Consider the following 19,517-nt stretch of genomic DNA (forward strand, 5'->3'; position numbering starts at 1 on the left):
TGTGAGTGCTTAACATCACCGGGCCCACTGGTGGATGTTGTTGGTCGGGTCGGTCTTAGATAATTTGATGAGTCCTTAATTAGATATGCATGATGTCACCTCAATCAAACTATAATTCGGCCTAAGAGAGTCACTGGAATGAGTAAGATAAATTAATAAAATTGAGTGAGTTAGACGGAACAATTTAACATGGTCCAATCTATCAAGCCGAAATAGCCCAATCAAATTAAATGGATGGATCTCAAGGAGTGGAATGATCAGGCTGACCATGTCAAACGATCAAAGTGATTGATAAAATTATTTGTTTTTTTTTAAATAATAATGATAACAACAAGTGGAGCTAGCTAATTAAAATTTAATTTTTAGACTATTCTTTGAAAACTGGCAATTGTGCAGGTGAAGTCCTGTCCACTTTTTTGCGTAGAATGGCCGCCATGTGATTCAACGTCCCTGACAGGACACAGAAGTGATCATCACATCATTAATTACCAGACAAGTCTCTACTTAACGCATTCGCGAATGCCGAGGCCTGAAACGACCACGGACAATGATGGCGTCGCCTCGAAGCTCGGGATCCAGACCATAGCCACTGGATTCAGTACATATTTTGCACACTAAAGTTCTTGATTCTGGAGGAGAATTATTACAGTTTGTAGTTAACACATTCATCACACAAACACTCAAACGGTAAGACATGAGAGTGAGGAATAATAATATACTTTCTCATCGTAGATTTGAGTCTTGGATCATCGAACTGAGGGCTCGATGAAAGTGACTATCTTCTTCTCCAACTCAATTTTGTTGGCGCCGATGAGCTTGTCCACTTGCTGCCCATCTCTCAGGAAAAAGAAAGTCGGAGTTGCTCGGATGTCCCATGATGAGCTAAACTCCTGAAAAAAAAATAGTTATCATTGTGTACAAACCTTTTTTACTTCAGTGAAACATGATTCGGCTAAAAAGTAGTGTGTCAAAGATGTTTTTAAGAATTTTCAGTTGTGTTGATCTACAGAGCACAGCATGCAAATCTGTTGATTGTTCAACACATAATAACATTTACCCTGGAAAGATGCTCCAACTAAGAACAGAAGTCACTGATGCGAAATATTTAGATATGTCGAACTTGTAGAGTTTAAATAAGTGCGAACTTGTGAAAAATTATGCAACTTTCGACAATAACATGTTGCATATAATAGTTCACACATTGAAGAGCATCAATCAGTTCACACATTGAACTTCACTTTTAGGAATACTGATTGAAGAGCATCAAAGGTAGACTGAAATCTCTAGTAACAAATGCGGAGTTAACTAATGGACACGCCTATGACGAGGAAAAGTACAAGGATAAGCAAAATCTACAGGAGAGTAGTACCTAAAACTAAAACAGATAGGATGAATCTGGAAAAAGATCTTACCGATAACTCATCGACATCTATTGTCAAAAACATCAGTGCAGGATACTTCTCAGACAGCTCTGTATAAACAGGTGCCATCAGTCGGCATGGCCCACACCATGTAGCACTAAAATTTGCTACGACCTGCAGGAGGAAAGACACTTAGTCAGAATAAAGCTAGATATGCAGTAAGATGCAACACAATTTAGTTATCATGATACTTCGATGATAATTTTCAAATCACAAACCTCCTAAAGGTCGTAGTGTAGTAGTATTAAGAGACACTAAAAATTAAAGATTAAACTTACAATCTCACCTATGTTAACGAGTTTGAAGTGTTTCAGTAATAACATTGAAGTTGCTTCAGATCACAATGTTTGAAACTCAATGATTGACCAAAAGAAAAACAATTTCAAGTAGGCCAAATTAGTACATCAATGATTTAAATAGCATTCACTTCAATGATTTAAATTCTAGATGAGATTTTATTTTTAGTGTACATCATTAGAATTCCTCAAATGACAAAAACATATTTTATCATTGAAATGCAGATATTGGTTAAGTTGACATCATAGAAGAGCAAAAAACGACTAGGCAAAGTATGGAATGGTGGTGGAAGCACGAAACTAATCAAGATACCAAAAGTAAGGATCTAAAGTAAGACAGATTTGCAATTATAAAAAAAGAGCAGCCCGGTGCACGAAGCTCCCGTCATGCGGAGTCTCAAGGAAGGATCCATTGTACGCAGCCTTACTCTGCTTTTTGCAAGAGATTGTTTCTAGAATTCGAATCCGTGACCTTTTGGTCACAAAAGGCTCCCCTTCAAATTTGCAATGGCTCCCCTTCAAATTTGCAACTATCTTACCTAAAAACAACTGGCAAATAATAGTCCTGGAACCAAAAAGTGTGTTTACATTTCAGGATTGCACAATGCTTATGTAAGTGGAGGAAGTTCATATTAAATCTAGCATAAGATCTGACAGCAAGCATCTTGTTTGTGAGAAATATCCTCTCGAGTTACTTACTATCTTTCCATCATTTTTTGCTTGAGAAATTTTTTGGTCCCAGCCTTCTTGGCTAGTTATTACATGCACATTTCCACCTTTGAAGTCTACCTCCTCTTGAAGATCAGCATCTTTCCCTTCCTAAGCAGAAAGAAAAAGGGAGATTAACTTAGATTTTTTTAACTAATACCCATTTCTTTTAAAACTGATATTAGCAAACAAACATTCTTGCAAATGCCAGAAACCGAGATTAAACTAAACAACAGTCAGATGTTAAAACCATCTACTTTGGAATGTCGCTAGCAAGAAAAAAAAATGAGAAAGAGTTGAAATACTTATTCAGCTTTCTTTTTGACTAATTTTAAGACCAGAGTTATATTCTGATGTGGACGTCGAGGTGGACGTCTTTGTTGGACGCCATCGGAAGCAAATAAAACAAATTAGCTACCACTTAATTAGCTATAGTAGAAATAAATTAGCTATTGTTTAATTAGCAGAAACAAATAATGACCTAATTTAACTATAAACAAATAATAGCCTAAGTTGCTTTTCTATTTTTGATTCCTTGTTTCCTTTATGGGTTGATCTTTTCTAAATCGTGTCATGTTTGACTCCTTATATAAGGAGTGTTATTGGATTGAGTCACAGGTCAAGATCCGAATCCAAACTTGGTCCTACAACAAACAAGGGTGGAAGGAAGGGGGAAACAACTCATCCTAGATAGAATCCAATTATTCAATTTTTCTTCTTCTCTTTATTGATAAGAACACGCCTTATATAAGGAGTCAAACATAGCACAAAGACCAACCCATAAAGGAAACAAGAAATAAAAAATAAAAAAGCTAATTATGTCATTATTTGTTTCTACTATAGCAATAATTAAATTAGGTCATTATTTGTTTCTGCTAATTAGGTAATAATTAATTTATTTCTACTATAGCTAATCAGGAGTAGCTGATTTGTTTTATTTGCTTCCTACTATAGTGGCATCCAACAAAGACATCCACCTCGGCGTCCACATCCTCCCCCCTCAATGCTGAGCTTATCCTCAAGCTCGAAAGCAGGGTATAACGCCACTAATAGCATAGAGGGAAATTTCCGAGTTCACTTCCCCCTCTTCCTCACCTTCCCTATCATCATTCGGCACTTCAATCCAAAACATGCGCTTACACTTGTAACTTGTGGAGTAGGACTCATCACAGTTAAAACAAAGACCCTTGGCTCTCCATTCTGCCATCTCAGCACGGGTTAGACGCTTGAAGAATAAAGCAGGTGGAGTCTCTTTACTGATGTCTCCCATTGTCTTGGTCTTCGCCAGAAGAGGGCCTCCATTGCTCATGTTGAGCTCAGTTGTGGTCCTGCCCCAATTTGTGCACAGTCGCCCCCCGCCTCAATGGAAGCACTGCTTCTGTTCTAATGCCCTAGCCATATTCATTGCAATGCACAGGATTCCAGGCTTTTGCAATTAGATGTTGCTACGGAGATCTTCAACTAGCCTCTTAGTGAACAAGTCAACATGTTGCCATGGTCGGAGGTGTCCGAGTGAGGTGGAACTGGAACTGCCGTTGGTAGTCTTCTACCGAGCCAGTGTTCTTCAAATTTGATAGCTCTCCCAAAGGGTTGTTGCTCATAGGCAGCCCAAAGCGGATGTGACAATAGTCTTTGAATTGATTCCAAGTCATATCTGGCCCTTCCTGTTCTATCTAATCAAACTAAAGTTAGGCTTTCCCTACCAAATGGAAGGTAGCAAGGCCAACCCTATCGGCTGTTGTAGTCCTTTGGTTGGCAAAAATTTTTTTTGCACCTTTTAACCCAATCCAGTGGATCCCCTTCTCCAGAATAGGTGGGGAACTCCATTTTCGAGTACCACGGAACTATGGTGTCGCTAGTTGGTTGTTCAGGTCTGGCCTTCAAGGCTTTAGAAGGGCCGCACTCCACGCCGGTAGGGTTGTTTGCAGTGTTGTCATCTTGTCTCTTGCATGGGATAACTTGGCCATATGCTCCTCCAGTCCTCGCTGGTGGAGGTGCTCTGCTCCATGAAAACTTGTTGTTACGAGGTCAATTTTTACATTAAAGCATCAAGTTTAGATGTGATAGGATCCATGTCACCCATAATCAGCTCTGATACCAAGTTGTTATGATCCCGAGTGCAGGATCGAGTCACAGGTCGAGATCCGGATCCGGACTTGGTCATGCAACACTCAAGGGTGGAAGGGAGGGGGAAAAACTCATTCTAGACAAAGTCCAATTACTCAATTTTTCTTCCTCTCTGTATTAACAATAACACTCCTTCACTCCTTATATAAGGAGTCAAACAGGACACGACAACCCATAAAGGAAACAAGAAATCAAAAATAGAAAAGCTAATTAGGCCATTATTTGTTTCTATTACAGCAGTAGTTAAATTAGGTCATTATTTGTTTCTACTAATTCGGCAATAGCTAATTTATTTGTACTATATCAATTAGGCAGTAGCTAATTTGTTTTTTTTTTGCTTCCGACTATAGTAGCGTCCAACAAAAGCGTCCACCTCGGCGTCCACATCATATTCTTTTATAGTCAATTGATAGAGAATGAAACTTCATCCTAGGAATCACGGTTGAATCAAAGGGTTTATATTTTATACTTGCAGCATAACTCTTTGGAGAACTGTTGCTAATTCAAATGCATGCTAGCTAAGTACAATAACCCCTTATTTCTTTCTAAAATCCTAGAACACATGCAAATCCTAGAACACATGCAAATGCACCAAAACATGTATCAATATGCATAAATTCATAGGTTTTCAAGGAAACAACAAGTATAAACATCTACTTTACCAGCATTAAAACTATGGACAAACAACAAAAGCATGAAATTCAAGAAGCAACCTTAGAAGCATGCAAAAGTTTTTGAAAAAGTATAAAGCCATGCATTAAAGTCATCATTACTAGTTCTCATGTCATGTGTGGATAATTTCACACCTTGCCAAAACAATTTCCCATTAGAGTTAGAAGGTGTGACTGGATAATAGGAGAACCAGCTTCTTCTGCCAAAACGAGAAACACAAGAAAATGCATGTATAAATTAATGTCCATGACAGAAAAGGAACAATGAAATTGAAACAACAAATTCTGACAAAATAAGTATGTCCAAATTATGTCGAAAAGCAAATTTCTGAATATGAGGATCTGCAATTGAAACGTGTTGTATATTACAAAACTTAAATCAACCAAAATTAAAGGTTTGCAAAGTAGAAGAGGCAAAACTCAATATAAGTGAAATGGGTATGACTATAAAATGACTTCATAGGGCTTAGTGGTTGTATAAGATTCATTAAACAATCATTATAGTTAGGATCTGCATTTTGTGGTCATCATTGTTGTGGAAGTTGAAAAAGTTCATCAAAGAAAATGATGTAAAACACTTCTTAATAGTTAAATGGGATTAAAGAAATTGTAGAGGCAGAAACTGGTAATACTTTAATGACCCAAATAACAATCTATAAGATTCATAAGATAGTTATAGGCCTATACCCAAGTATATCAACGACTATTACTGATCAAGAACTAAATTAATTCAAGAGTGTACTACAATGAACATACTTATATCCTATCTATTCGTTACCTTTTAATTGTATATTTTGAAGCAAATCTTGCGTTACTGTGACGATCATAGTGTTAGGATCGTCACAGCTAAAGGAAATTCACTGGCACAATGGAAAAGTGATAAGTCCTCTTCAATATCATCACCTATTGGTATTACTTAGCAGAAATATAGCACATGCTAGCCGTATTGTCTGTAAAGTCGATGTCTTGTCTCAAAGTTGTTATGAGTAAGGGCCTTTCAATACCATCGCCATTTGCTTCAGGATCATATCATATTTATACCTTTCACTACAACAACAATCCTATAGAAACTTTTATTACAACCCACCAATTGCATACAAGATAACGAGGTTGTAAAAAAAAAAAACAACTTCATCAATTAAATATGTAATAAAATGATTTTTCTATACAATTTAATTGTCTTGAGTACACTATCACTAATAGGCATAGTCATTAAATAACAAATTTGTCTTAGAATTTACATTATATACTGCATAAATGAGTTGGAATTTTTCCAATTGCCACCACTGCCATTCCTTCTAATTCCAAAAAATCCTCATACATCTCCATTTTTTTATAACACGCAGCTCCAATTCCCTTAAGTTGTGCATCAAAGAGATAACTCTACTCGTTAGCCTTGCTAAAATTTAAGCTTATCAAGAAACACAAATAGCATCCTTCTAGTCCAAGCTAGAAACACTTTAACAAAGTTTAAAATAAGATGGATTTTCCGAAAAATACTTTGGACTCGATTGACAGAATCCAGTAACCAAGCGCACACCAATCATATTTTACAATACTACCCTTAAAATCAGAGCCGCCAATTCTCACCAATTAAACCGTTAAGACTCAGTTTAATTGACGAGAATTTTCCCGAAAATTCTTATTTATTAAGAACTTAAGTACTTAACAAAATCATCACATATACGGATCAAAAAAAGCTACGCCTACAAGAAATTTCTTAGAAAACAACACATAAAGCTCTTTACTTTTAAAACAACCCTAGATGGAAACAAGAAAGTAAAATAGCTGAAAATAGTCCTAAATCTACAAACTTAATCAATGGCAATAGCTGATCCGAACAAATACGCGCACAGGAAAATAAGGAAAAAGTCATATAAAAAAAACCATTACTTGCTGCTCCTAGTTTGTCACCGTTGGCGGCCGGAGAGAAAAGTTCGCCGAAGCTGGAGAGAGATGAAGAACAGTTCGGAGTCGACCAGGAGAGTTTGGTCAGCCGAGGATTTTGTTTAATAAAGCCACAATTCCGTGCTGAATTAACTACTTTGCCACTGCGCTTTTGATTTTTTTTTTTTTTAAACGAGGCATTTTTTTTACTAAAAGCATCATTTCGGTTATTGACAATTATATTTTAAGGTTGAAAAATATTAGTAAATACATTAGATAAACACATAATTAAATTAATCAACATTACATTAAAAAAAAACAATTCCTGAAAATGTTTATGCTTTCAATTTACATATATCTAACACTTATATTATGAAAGTTGAAATTTAAGATAAAATCTCTATGCTTTCAATTTACGATTATTGAAATACTTGAGATAATTAACTATAGGGATATTTTAGAGTTATGATTACTGACGATCATGTGTATTTATATCCAATTCAATAAGCAAATCTCACTTTTGAAAATATTTAAAATGTTAAATTAAAAAAATGAAATAGAACTAAAGTATTTAGTGTCAAAATAATGTGAATACTTGCAGCATTTCTCAAAATATAAAAAATTTACATTTTGCTCTAATATTTTAAAAAGACAACAAATATGTTTATGATTCTTTTAAAACTTTATTCTATGTAAAAAGATGTTATATGGTTTTTAAAAATCATTTTAGGAGTCTAAGATGGGAACCACATTTTCCATCTGTTCAAGTTTGAAGGAAAGAAATCATTGGTCTTGACAACAGCAATGGAGTTCTACACATCAACTAGACGATTCTCATCAGACTTTTGTTTCCGTTGTATACATCTTTGCGCTCTAGCTTATATGCCCACAAACGAATGGAGTTGGCAGACCCCTCCCTCAAGTAAACCATATTCCAATCCATGGTGGAATCATGAGTGCTTCCCAAGTTCCATCTTCTTCTTGATTGCCCGATGCCCATGGTAGATAAAAGCATCAATGATTCCGGAGACAGTAAAAACACCTCCAATAATAGCAGACACATTGGTGAAAAGGTGCAGCAGCGATGCATTTTCTTCAGTAAATATGACCTGCAAAGTAGTAAAAAGAAGTCATATGTTTGTTCACTAGTACAACATATCATGTATGGAAATGGCTATTGAGCAAGAATGCCGAGAAGTTTCAACTAAGCTTGCATCTTAACAAAATTCTATCATGAGGCTATTGTTTAATTGTCGTACATTCTTCTCCATCTGGTCCTTCAATGAAGGAGAGGTGAGAGTAAGAAAAGAAGTCCAGCCAAATTCATAAATAAATCAAAGGAGCAGCTCAATAGCTTAATTAGTTCTTTGAAAGAAAAAAAAAAGGCAACGAAACAAAAGAAAGAACCATAAATAATTGCAATGCAAATGTTGTCACACACTAAGTGAAGGTTTTCCACTAGACACATCTTTATACAGAGAATGTGAAACATATAGTATTACTATTTTTTATATAATTTATACTTATTTCTCACAGAAAAGGTAGTTGACTAATTTGTAAAAGTAGGCAGATGATTACAGTTTATGCAAAATTGCATGAGTATTTAACTATTTATGAATTTCACTGATGACTCATCTACTATCAGTGTAAGGGTTCATTTGAAAATCTCACATGTTTGCATTAGCACAGAACAAAATGGCTAAAGTGTAACTCATCTTTTTGCAGTCCCTCTGAACATAAATATAGACATTAACCTGTCGGTTTGAAACACAATTAAAAATGTGATGGTGGATTATCATCGGTGAATGAGTAACTCTAGGTAGTCCTCACTACCTTGGCCAAGTATTAGTATACTATTGAGTTACATATTCACATATGGATCCCAACACTCTCTTCAAGCAAGCTAGTTCAAATATAATGCAAAATACTCAGTTTGTTAGCTTGTTACAAATGTAGTCATCATTAAGCCCTCTCAATAATTTAGCAACATATATATGAATAAATCATTAGCATTGATAAAGAAAGTGACCATCTCATTAGATTGATTATCTCTAATAAAGTGAAAAATCAATTCTCTATATGCTTTCTACTCTCTTGGAATAAAGGGTTCCAAGTGATGCCATAACAGCTTGATTATTATAGTAAAATTTCAGTGGCTCTATAGGAGTAAATTTTATCTGTCATAAAATGTATTACCCAAATCAGTTTGTACATCACTAAGGCAATGACTATATTCTCCCGTTGCACTTGATCTTGTTATAACTATTTACTTCTTGCTCACTCTTCAAAGACAAGATTTCCTCCCAAGAGGACATAATATCTAGAAGTAGAACGTCTACCTGTGGGAGATCTGCCCATTTGCATCTAAGTACCCCATGCTCTGTAGATAACCTTGGTCACAAAACAAAACAAAAAAGACCTTTTCCTAGAGCACTCTTAAGGTACTATAGAATTCTATAGCTGCTTCATAGTGATCATGACACGAATTCTCCAAAAGATAACACACTAACACTAAATGAGATTTTATATCCAACACTAACACTAAATGAGATGTTAGATTCAGCACTAACACTAAATGAGATGTGAGATGCAATAATTGTGAGCTAGCGACTGTAAGATAGTTTAATTTTCCAACCAATCTTCTCTATTTCTTTGAATTAGTCAATGATTCCTCATATCTTAGTACTAATCTCACTTGAATCTAGTTTAACCCTCATCATGTCAATCTCTTTAAGCATATCTAGTATATCTTGCATTGTGAAATATAAATATCTTCCTCTCCTCTTAAAGTCACCCAAATCCTTGAGTTTGAACTTGTCGATGAAAATAATTTTTTAGTTGTGTAATCAATTGATGTCATCACCAATAACCATAATATCATCCACATACACAATAAGAAGCTAGAAGACTAAATGGTTTGTAAAACTTTTGATCAAGGCATATTGAATAAGAGTTGAGCCAAACTTTTCGAACCACCCTCTTGGAAATTGCTTCAGTCTGTAGAGTAATTTATTTAGCTTACACATGAGGTCATTCTTCCCCTATGCAAAAAATCTTGAAGGTTGCTCCATACAAACTTCATCTTTTTATGTCAAGTTGATGAAGTGGTTAGTGGAATGTAGGAGTCAGGGAGAGGAGCTACAAAATGAAATGATCTTGGGCATTGAAGAAAAGGTATCCAGATAATCAACATCATAAATTTGTGTGTATCCTTTGCCTCTAAATGAGCTTTGAGGCTATCCACAAAACATCTAGAGAATCCTTGACTGTGAATACCTATCGACACCCTACATTTAATCTCCCACTGGGAAGAGTTACTAATTCCCAAGTGTCATTAAAGTAAAGTGCACATCTCATCAATAATAGCCAACCTCCAAGCTGTGATAAAAAAAAGCCTTTAGAGGGCTTCTAAAACAGGAGTAGGTGATGGAGGTACAACTATATCAAGAGGAGGAAGCACTGGAGCATCTTCAAGGCATCATCTTTGACTATACACCCATAAAGTAGGTTCCCAGATGAGGGAGCCTTAGTAACTGTCATAGGAATATTCATAGAGGTATTTCCATGATAATGGTGTAGGAATATGAAGAACATTATCCACATCAGTTAATAGAGATGGTGTGGGGGAAAAAGAAAGTAGTAGTTTCGAAAGATGGTGTGGAGTAAAGGCTCAGAGTAACAGAGGATTGTAACAACACCTCTGATACCATGTAGTCCCCACTATATACTATTGATAAAATAAGGTATTATAAGCGCACCTTACTGAGCTATATATTTACACATGGATCCCAATAAAGAACACTGCCATCAAGGGATGTGTGTGTAGCAATTAAAAGCATATCTGAAACATCTCAACCAATTAGCTATTCTCAATTTTGTTCACCTTGATTGGGGAGAAGTCATAAAAGAAGTAAACGCCAGCAGGCGGCTTCGGATATGCATCTGCATCTCTGAAGTGCTCTGTTACTGAGAACTGAAATAGAACAGAATTTATTGTGACTATCCTTGTTGCACAGGAAATAATCTCATCCACAATTTTCTAACCTGGTTGGAGTAAATTTTACGGCCTCTGATATCAGTATAGATTGTAGGAACAACCTGTGATGCAGGAAAATCAATCAAATAGTTGTATAGTATATATATTTCTGATGACAAACAAGAGAGATTTGACACTTATTTGAAGCATTGAAATGGAAGAGGTAAAATAACTGAAGCAAACATGATAAATAACTACAAGTGATGATCAAGAATTGTGAAAGAACCAATCAAAATTCTAGCAAAGTAACTTGTAAATTATGCAAATGAACTGAGGAGCATATAAGATGTATGCTCACTTTGATGAAATATTGATACATTCCAGAAGTAGTTGTGTGCGTCCACTTGACACTGGATTTATTGAAACCATTAAAACTTAGAATAAAAAACAACTACAAATTGCCAGATATAATACAAATACCACAATGGGAGACAGTTTTTCCTAACTTACCCATCAAGTGGGTTTATGACACCAGGGAATTCCTTTCCAAAAGATAATTTGTTTATTTTGTGGCTTATCTAGTTTCAGTCAGAAAGAAAAAATATGTTAATCATCAGTTGAAAATTTTACATGATGCTGAAAGAAAAATGCATTCATAACCAAGGTAAAAGATGATGATATTTGGGACTTTATTCTCACATTATAATTGTCAGTCTGAATGCCTAGTAGATCTTGCAAAAAATTGAAAGATCCATGGAAGCTTTTTCCAGGGGCAAAGTGAAAATTTCCAGCAACTTTGCTCACTTCCACAAAACCATCAATGTTGCATCCTTCACCATTTTCCTCCTTTACTCTCTCAATGAATCCCTCTCTCTTGCACTGAAATTGTTAAATGGCATCATAAAGTTAAGGATGTAAGGCATAAAAAGGCAAAAACCTCCATAGAAGGTTGAATCAACAAGCTCAATCACACAGCTATCTTCCAAAAAAATGTACAAGACATGAAATGCTTTTCATGGTACAAGTCGGTAACAGAGTATAAGCTGTTCTTACTTAGTATTTTCAACATCACATTGTCTTTTATAAATAGAATTGTTTATCATTAACAACATAAAAGCATTGTACAAGGTTGAAGCAACCTTGAGTCAGCTGGTCAATTATGTACAATTTCAAAATTGAGAGAATACAGAGTCAGCATTTCTGTGGAGAAAATCTATATGAATTTAGGCTGATTAACGTACTAGAAAAGAGTTTACAGGACAATTCAGTGTTTGGAAAGGCAATTTCAACAGAATGCAACTAACATCCTGCCAACCTTGACTGACTTGAGGAATCTCACAGGGATTCACGGAGATTTAAGGAACCAGTCCAGTAATTTGCTTCTGCTTCAAATCCCAATTGCCTATTTCATAATCAGAACCCAAGAATGTTCACCAAGGCAGAACGAATTTTTCCTTTTTATTTATAAGTGCAACAGACTATAGTTAGAAAGCAACCAACAGAGTTCATTGAGATCATCAATTGGATGGTTAGGATTTTAAATTGATAATGAAGGTTACTACAATTGTATCCTATGATTGATTCAAGAGTGCACAAGTGGATAAGAAATGACTTCTAAATCACAATGTGCACACAAAAGACTGATTTTCCATACCTGATCGATATGATCTGGATTTGTCATACCCCAACCTTTCTTCTGGTATGCTTCACGAACTTCTTCGCATGAGTTGCAGCAATGATCATCTGACTACAAAGGAAAATTTATCTATGCCATCTTAATATGTTCTCACATGCTAACCATTAGTATTGCTGCCAAAAATTAGAAACAACATCCACACAGGCAAAAGCACAAGACTGCAAAGTGGAGTTAAGATGCAAAGACAAAACCACTCAAGTGCATACCGTTTCTGCCCCATAACAAGAACCACAATAGGACTCATTATGATCAAGTCTTCCACCATGCTTCTGTAAAGGTCTTTCGATCTAAAAGAAAAGAGAAACTTAAAATATATTATAAACTGAGATAGAAATGGAGATAGATTTAGATTCTACAGAAGAAGGCATGTTGTGTTGGGTAGTATTTCAAAACTAAGGTCACTTGACCATTGAGTCCAAGGAAAATTAGGCGACAAATGAACTCAATTATCAGATAATATGGCCTATATAGATTACAAAGGCAACAAACATTCAAATCTGGAACATCTCAGTATTCAAGGATGTACAACAAGAGCATTACTATAAACTCAATAGTCCCAATAGTCTGAGATGTTTCAAAAAAGAATCAACAGTGATTTATGTCTGGCATATTAAATTTTGATTCTCATGAGTTTTATAAATATCCTCATAAATAGAGACTTAGATTTGGAATTTAAGTCTCAAAATCTAAGTCTTGATGGAGCTAACTCTCATTGAGCTTATGACAATATGAATATAATATTATAATTTATATTTGATACTGCACAAATAGAGAGAACCCTATATTTTATAAATATTTTCCATGCATAACCTTCGCTGGTGTGGAAAAACAATTAATTTTGGCAATATAAAACTACATTTTGTTAGTATAAGTAGTTTCATATATAAAAGCTTGCTATTGGTATTTCCTGATGGTTCAATAGATGAAAGGCATAAATGTTAAGCGTCTAAAAATGGATGGTAAAGACAAAAGCTCATGGATAATTCACTATGGTGGAACACAGTTTTAGTCCTACATAGAGTATTTAGTGATTAGCTATTTAATATATACGAGTGTAGTTGTTCTCTTTTCTATTCGGAAATATTTCATCGTTCTCTTTTCTATACCCAATGATTACTCTTTCAATGTAGTAAACCTTCATAATTCATTCACTGGACCCAAGAGCTAACAAATTTGTTCTTGCACACTTTGGGGAAAGACTATTGTGCATTAAGAGAGATCAATGGAGCACACTCAAATAAACCCTATAGCATGAAATAGTGATAAGTATTATCATTTTGGCAAGATAAAATGTGTTAATAATGTAGTAGTATTTAGAAATTCTATAATAATTAATATGAGTTTTTATTTATCAATATTATAATAGACATAATATGTCAAGTTATATACAATTTTATCAACTAATAGTTATCTAATTATAATAGCATGATAGTATTAAAATAAAATTATAACATGCTATTAATAAAATTTTATTAATTCTATTATTAATTTTTATATTATATATATATATATATATATATATATATATATATATATATATATATATATATATATATATATATATATCTTTGGAGATATAAAAGATCGGTGAAAGAAGTATTTTTATCAACTTTTTAATGAAGGTTTAGGTCACCAATTTAACTTAGGTAATTTAAGTATGTCAAATGAATATAGAAATTTAAATTTTTATCGTAGAATTCAAACTTTAGAAGTAAAACAAACTTTAAATGGAATGCACAATGAAAAATTCGTTGGGCTAGATGATATTTCAATAGAGATATGGAAGTGCCTAGAGAAACAAGATATTGAATGACTACAAAATTATTTAACATGATATTGAAAATGAAAAAATGTCGGCTCGAGGGTAAGTACTCTAGTTCCTTTAGATAAGAACAAAGGAGACGAACAAAATTATGCAAACTATAGAATATTAAACTAATGAATCATACCATAAAACTTTGGGAAAAAGTAATAGAGATTAAGGAAGGATACACAGTAACTGAAAATCAATTTAAATTCATGCATGAAGGTCAACAATAAAAGTTATACATCTTCTTAGACAACTAATTGAAAAATATCGGGAGCACAAAATAAGATCTACAATGGTATTCATTGACTTAGAAAAAGCTAATAATAGAGTTCCAAAATAAATTATATGGAGAATTCTAGAAAAGAAATGTGTTAGTGTAACATATATTGAAATATGTACGAGGATGTAACGACCAGAGTAAAGACCAGGTGGAGTAACGGACGCATTTCTAATAAAGATAGGGTTACATCAAAGATCAACTCTAAGTCCCTATCTTTTTACACTAATTATGGACGAACTCACTGCACACATTCAAGGCACAATACCATGATACATGTTCTTTGCAGATGATATTGTTTTGATAGATGAAACACGTGGAGTAAATGCTAAACTAGAATCTTAGAGGAAACACTAGAAGGAAAATATTTTAGGATTAGTAGAATAAAAACAGAATATATGGAATTTAAGTTTAGTAATATTAGACGTAATGAAACAATTGTTAAGATGGGAGACGACGAGTTACCCAGACCGAGAGGTTTAAATATTAAGGATTATTTTTGCAAAACGATAGAGAGATTGAGAGAGATGTCCTATGTAGAATACAAGCATAATGGTTGAAATGGAGAACATCGGGTGATTTATGTGATCATAAAGTACCTCTAAAACTTAAAGGAAAGTTCTATAAAATCACAGTTAGATTTGTTATGTTGTATGGAGCTGAATATTAGACTATGACTCGAGCACATGAGCAGAAGAAGATGCGAGTTGCAAAGATGAGAATGTTAAAGTGAATGTGTGGACATACGAGGATGAATAGTATAAGAAATGAAAGCATTAGAGAGAAAGTCAAAGTTGCATCTATTGAGAGAGAACTCTGAGTGACACGTTTAAGATGGTACGAGCATATACTTAGACGACTAGTAAATGCTCCAGTTAAGCGATATGAAATTATGACAAACACACATATCAAACAAGACCAAAAAAGACTTCGTTAGCAACAATAAAATAAGATAAAATTTATTTAAGTATAAATGATGATATAGTAAGAGATAGAGCTCAATGGCGTAAAAGGATCCATATACCCGACCTCACCTAGTGGGATAAGACTTGATTGTTGTTATAATTAATTTTTTCATATTTCATGATACATGATATGAAACTGTTAAGATATTTGAAAATCTTTTCTAATCTTATACATGAAATAATTTTATTGCATGGTCTTGTTTGGTTTTGAAAATAGTCAACTATTTTATACTTTCATTACTCTGATTTTACCATTTCAGTAATTCTTTTGGGAAAGATCAAGTATTTTCTGGGTGGTCAAAAAGCGGGGGAATTATTATACAATGCAATCAAAAAGTGGATGTAAAAAATGTTTATTATTTTCTATTTTTATTTTCTGAAACTAAAAACCTAAAAATTAGAAAATTGAAATAACCAGAGACATTTTTCCTAGTGATTCTTCACTATTTGACAACTATGGGTATTACATAATATCTCTCATGAATACAAAATTTCTCATATACCTACCTTAGGTGCACCAACACCATCTTGTTTTGATTCAATAACATTACCCAGATGATCCATTCTTTTCTTCACAATATCGTGTCTCTGCAATATCATTTAGTGGTTTCTGAACTATGTCACTAGAAAGTTATATATGGAGAGCAGAAAGCAGAAACAAAAAGGGAATAACCATGGTACAAAAAAGAGCATATACATACTATGTCATAGTGCCTCTCACCACTGATATCCATTGTATCAACACTGAGAAGAGAACAAGGAATTGCTGGAAAGGTAACATCAAACTGCAACAACATGAAATATAAATATGCTCTAATGGTAACGTAGATGCTGAGAAAACCTTAAAGAACTCAATAAGTTAGGTTGGGAGAATCATTTAGTGAGAAGCATGAAATTACTACATAACTAAATTAAACATATTCTTTAGAATGTGTTTACTAACATTGATACGCAACATTTCCCCTCTGGAGGTATCTACTATTAGCTTAGTTTCAGTTGCTGCATAAAGGTACATTCCTGCAGAAAAGATTCAACAACTTTTGAATAATAGAACATTTATATAATAGAAAGGTTGCAAAAACTTAACATTCAACAACTTTTGAAAACATTTAAATAATATATAGTTTGCAAAAGTTTAACACTCAACAACTTTCCAAGATCTTCATGAATGTATTCGCATGCAGAAATCAAAAGCTATTAGTTCAGTGTACAAGTACACCATCAACCAAAAATGTTACAAAGGCTATCAGTTAAGTGTACAAATACCATCATCCATAAAAAATTTTTCAGTAAAAAAATACACCAAAGGAAAACATGACGTTGCATATCGACAATACTTCCAAGCTAATCAAGCAGAGCTAAACAACCACATAATTTATTCTGTGGACAAGAACTTTGTTATCAACCCAAGTAAAAAAGAGGGAGAAGATATCAAGAGAGAAGAGAAGTTTCTAGGACTTGTTAGTATATGTACAACATCTACAAAACACTTTATAACACATCCGAAATCATATTCCTTGTCATAATAATTGCAACATAAAATATATTGGTAAGAGCAGTTTAATGCAATACAAACAAATACATGTATTTTTTAACATGGACAAACATTCATTTTAAGAAGATTAGATGTCAAAACAATATCATGAGGGTGTATTCAATTCTAGATAAGCATATTGACACTATCCAACCTTCCATTGTGAACAAGAAAAAACCCTCATATACTGGTCTCAAAACATTGCCAAGACGATTAGAATCATGGAGAGTAGCAAACCAGGGACATATAGAATATAATTCATGCTCAAGTCAAATTGAATTTACTGTCTTTGTAAGCAGAGTAAAAGAAGTTTAAAGACTGAACAGTCAATGATTAAGCTTTATAATAAGTTACAATGCAACTTGTTAAAATTTATATGTTGTCTATTTTCAATATAAAAAAAATTCTTGCATTATGCAACTATCTCTTTGCACGACATAGAGATCTAGTTCATGCAGCCAAGTCGAGATGAACTGTGTGATTGCATAAGCAGAGTAAAAGAAGTTCCCAAGGGAGATGTGTCTATAATAAGGTGCGATGCAATTTATAGTGAACTTTATAGCTGTTACCATGCAACCAAAAGGTCACGGGTTCGAATCTTGAAACAACCTCTTGCAAAAAGTAGGATAAGGCTGCGTACAATGGATCCTTCCCCGGGACCCCGCATAGCGAGAGCTTCGTGCACCGGGGTGTCTTTTTTTTTTTTTTTTAGCTGTATATAGCCTAAAAAGTTGCCTACTTTAATCAAATTTACTCTCTAGCTTTTCTGTTTTCTTTTATTATATATATCCACATATAGAAAGAAAATGCAATCTTATCTCCAAAAGGTTCTGGAGATCTTTGGCAACAAAATGCAATCTTACCCACATTCCCCTTAAGTCCATTATGCAAAGACTAGTGAAGAGTGTACGGCGATGAATGGCGAACAACTAGATTTGTTTTCCATTTTTTCTAAGGAAACTGAGGGGGGAAAAAAGAAAGCCAAAGTTAACCTAGCTACGTGTCCGAAGAACTAGCTGCTGATCAAAAGTCTGCATTGGGAGAGAAACGAAAACCGCTTTCGCCATACTTGCCATATCCATAACGTAAGAGAGCACGTAACGTCAAGGGAATAAATAAAAAGGCGGACTCACTGATCTCGGAGATGAACAAGAGCAGCATGACGACGGACGAGACGATAGTGATGAAGCCCCCGGACAACGACCGGCTATAGAAATCCTCGTTGATCTTGGGGTACGCGTCCAGATTCCTCAACTTATTCAAGATCTCCATCGCAGGACAGCGGAAAGCCCCACTTTAACCCCTCTGTAGCACCAGCTCCGGAAGAAGAACCCCGGAGAGAGTTCAAGGATCACTCTCTCTCCCTCTCTCTCTCCCCCTCCTCCGTCCTCCGCTGCCGATTCCGACCGAGGTCGAGAAGAACCGGATCGGAGGCGAGAGCGCGATTAGGTCGCCGCCGGCGTCTTGTGGAAGCTACCTAATTGAGTCATTTCTCTACTGGAGCAGATTTATTGCGAGACCGCGAGTGGCCAAATGGGTCGGATCCAATCTCCTCATGCTTAAGCCTTTTGTTCACTGACTCTACTAAAACAAAAATATTTTTATACATTTTTTAAGTATTTATTAAATAGATTTTTAATCCACCAGATAAAAGAGTGTTTTTATCTACAATCATATAAAATAAAAACATAAAACACATTAAACATCTACTAAACTAAATTTTTTGTTAAATCGACTAGATATTTCTATATATATTTTTTAATTTTTATTATAGGGATTTTATTTTTTGATCATTAATTTACTAAGAATGACCTCTTCTGTGTCAATTTTTAAGCATTTCAAAATGGGATAAAACGAGTTTTTTTTATCCTTGGTCTTCAATTTTTTTTCTTGCTTCAATTTTTCTTACACGGTGGTAAAAATAAATACGTTTAGCTTAGCCCCTCACTAATTCATCTCAGGATAACTACAAGAAGATAAATTATAGACAACTATTAATTTTTGAAATAATGATTAACATATAAGAGAGATATTTATCATGATTTTATCAAGATTTAAACTCCATATTTTATAATGTTAATCCCTTATATACTAACCACTAATCGTCCCAGAAAAACTCCAATTTTTCTACACGCACCCACACGATCTC

The 19,517-nt window shown here is 34.4% G+C and overlaps 2 protein-coding genes across 5 annotated transcripts; both read right to left on the minus strand.

The window, feature by feature from the left end:
* Positions 1-603: 603 nt before the first annotated feature.
* On the minus strand, positions 604-7,298 carry LOC122021288 (thioredoxin H4-1-like). Of its 3 annotated transcripts, XM_042579390.1 has the most exons (6): positions 7,117-7,298; positions 5,359-5,423; positions 2,417-2,536; positions 1,413-1,535; positions 720-890; positions 604-629 (listed from the first exon to the last, which is right to left on the minus strand). In XM_042579390.1, exons 2-5 carry the CDS (start codon positions 5,377-5,379, stop codon positions 747-749), a joined length of 408 nt encoding a protein of 135 aa, XP_042435324.1. In that variant the 5' UTR covers positions 5,380-5,423; positions 7,117-7,298; the 3' UTR covers positions 604-629; positions 720-746. The 3 variants fall into 3 exon arrangements, with proteins under 3 accessions (XP_042435324.1, XP_042435325.1, XP_042435323.1); XM_042579391.1 differs by having other exon boundaries at positions 604-890; positions 7,138-7,298; XM_042579389.1 differs by having other exon boundaries at positions 604-890.
* Positions 7,299-7,771: 473 nt separating this feature from the next.
* Positions 7,772-18,884, minus strand: LOC122019922 (endoplasmic reticulum-Golgi intermediate compartment protein 3-like). Of its 2 annotated transcripts, XM_042577553.1 has the most exons (12): positions 18,502-18,883; positions 16,778-16,851; positions 16,536-16,619; positions 16,342-16,422; positions 12,989-13,069; positions 12,741-12,833; positions 11,786-11,965; positions 11,597-11,664; positions 11,445-11,496; positions 11,155-11,208; positions 10,994-11,083; positions 7,772-8,219 (listed from the first exon to the last, which is right to left on the minus strand). In XM_042577553.1, exons 1-12 carry the CDS (start codon positions 18,638-18,640, stop codon positions 8,061-8,063), a joined length of 1,155 nt encoding a protein of 384 aa, XP_042433487.1. In that variant the 5' UTR covers positions 18,641-18,883; the 3' UTR covers positions 7,772-8,060. The 2 variants fall into 2 exon arrangements, with proteins under 2 accessions (XP_042433487.1, XP_042433488.1); XM_042577554.1 differs by lacking the exons at positions 11,445-11,496; positions 11,597-11,664 and having other exon boundaries at positions 18,502-18,884.
* Positions 18,885-19,517: the final 633 nt, after the last annotated feature.

This window comes from Zingiber officinale, chromosome 9A (assembly GCF_018446385.1).
Source record: "Zingiber officinale cultivar Zhangliang chromosome 9A, Zo_v1.1, whole genome shotgun sequence".
Lineage (NCBI taxonomy): Eukaryota > Viridiplantae > Streptophyta > Magnoliopsida > Zingiberales > Zingiberaceae > Zingiber > Zingiber officinale.

What these genes read in the sequence shown, in the direction of transcription:
- LOC122021288 (XM_042579391.1), bottom strand. Translation starts at nt 5,379, where the DNA reads ATGGGAAATTGTTTTGGCAAG. An exon ending in TGGGAAATTGTTTTGGCAAG is followed by an intron (nt 2,537 to 5,358) that starts GTGTGAAATTAT and finishes CTTTCTGCTTAG; the next exon opens with GAAGGGAAAGATGCTGATCT. An exon ending in TAGATGTCGATGAGTTATCG is followed by an intron (nt 891 to 1,412) that starts GTAAGATCTTTT and finishes TTTTTTTTTCAG; the next exon opens with GAGTTTAGCTCATCATGGGA.
- LOC122019922 (XM_042577553.1), bottom strand. Translation starts at nt 18,640, where the DNA reads ATGGAGATCTTGAATAAGTTGAGGAATCTGGACGCGTACCCCAAGATC. An exon ending in TTCAGACTGACAATTATAAT is followed by an intron (nt 11,665 to 11,785) that starts GTGAGAATAAAG and finishes GACTGAAACTAG; the next exon opens with ATAAGCCACAAAATAAACAA. An exon ending in GTAAAATTTACTCCAACCAG is followed by an intron (nt 11,084 to 11,154) that starts GTTAGAAAATTG and finishes GTTCTATTTCAG; the next exon opens with TTCTCAGTAACAGAGCACTT.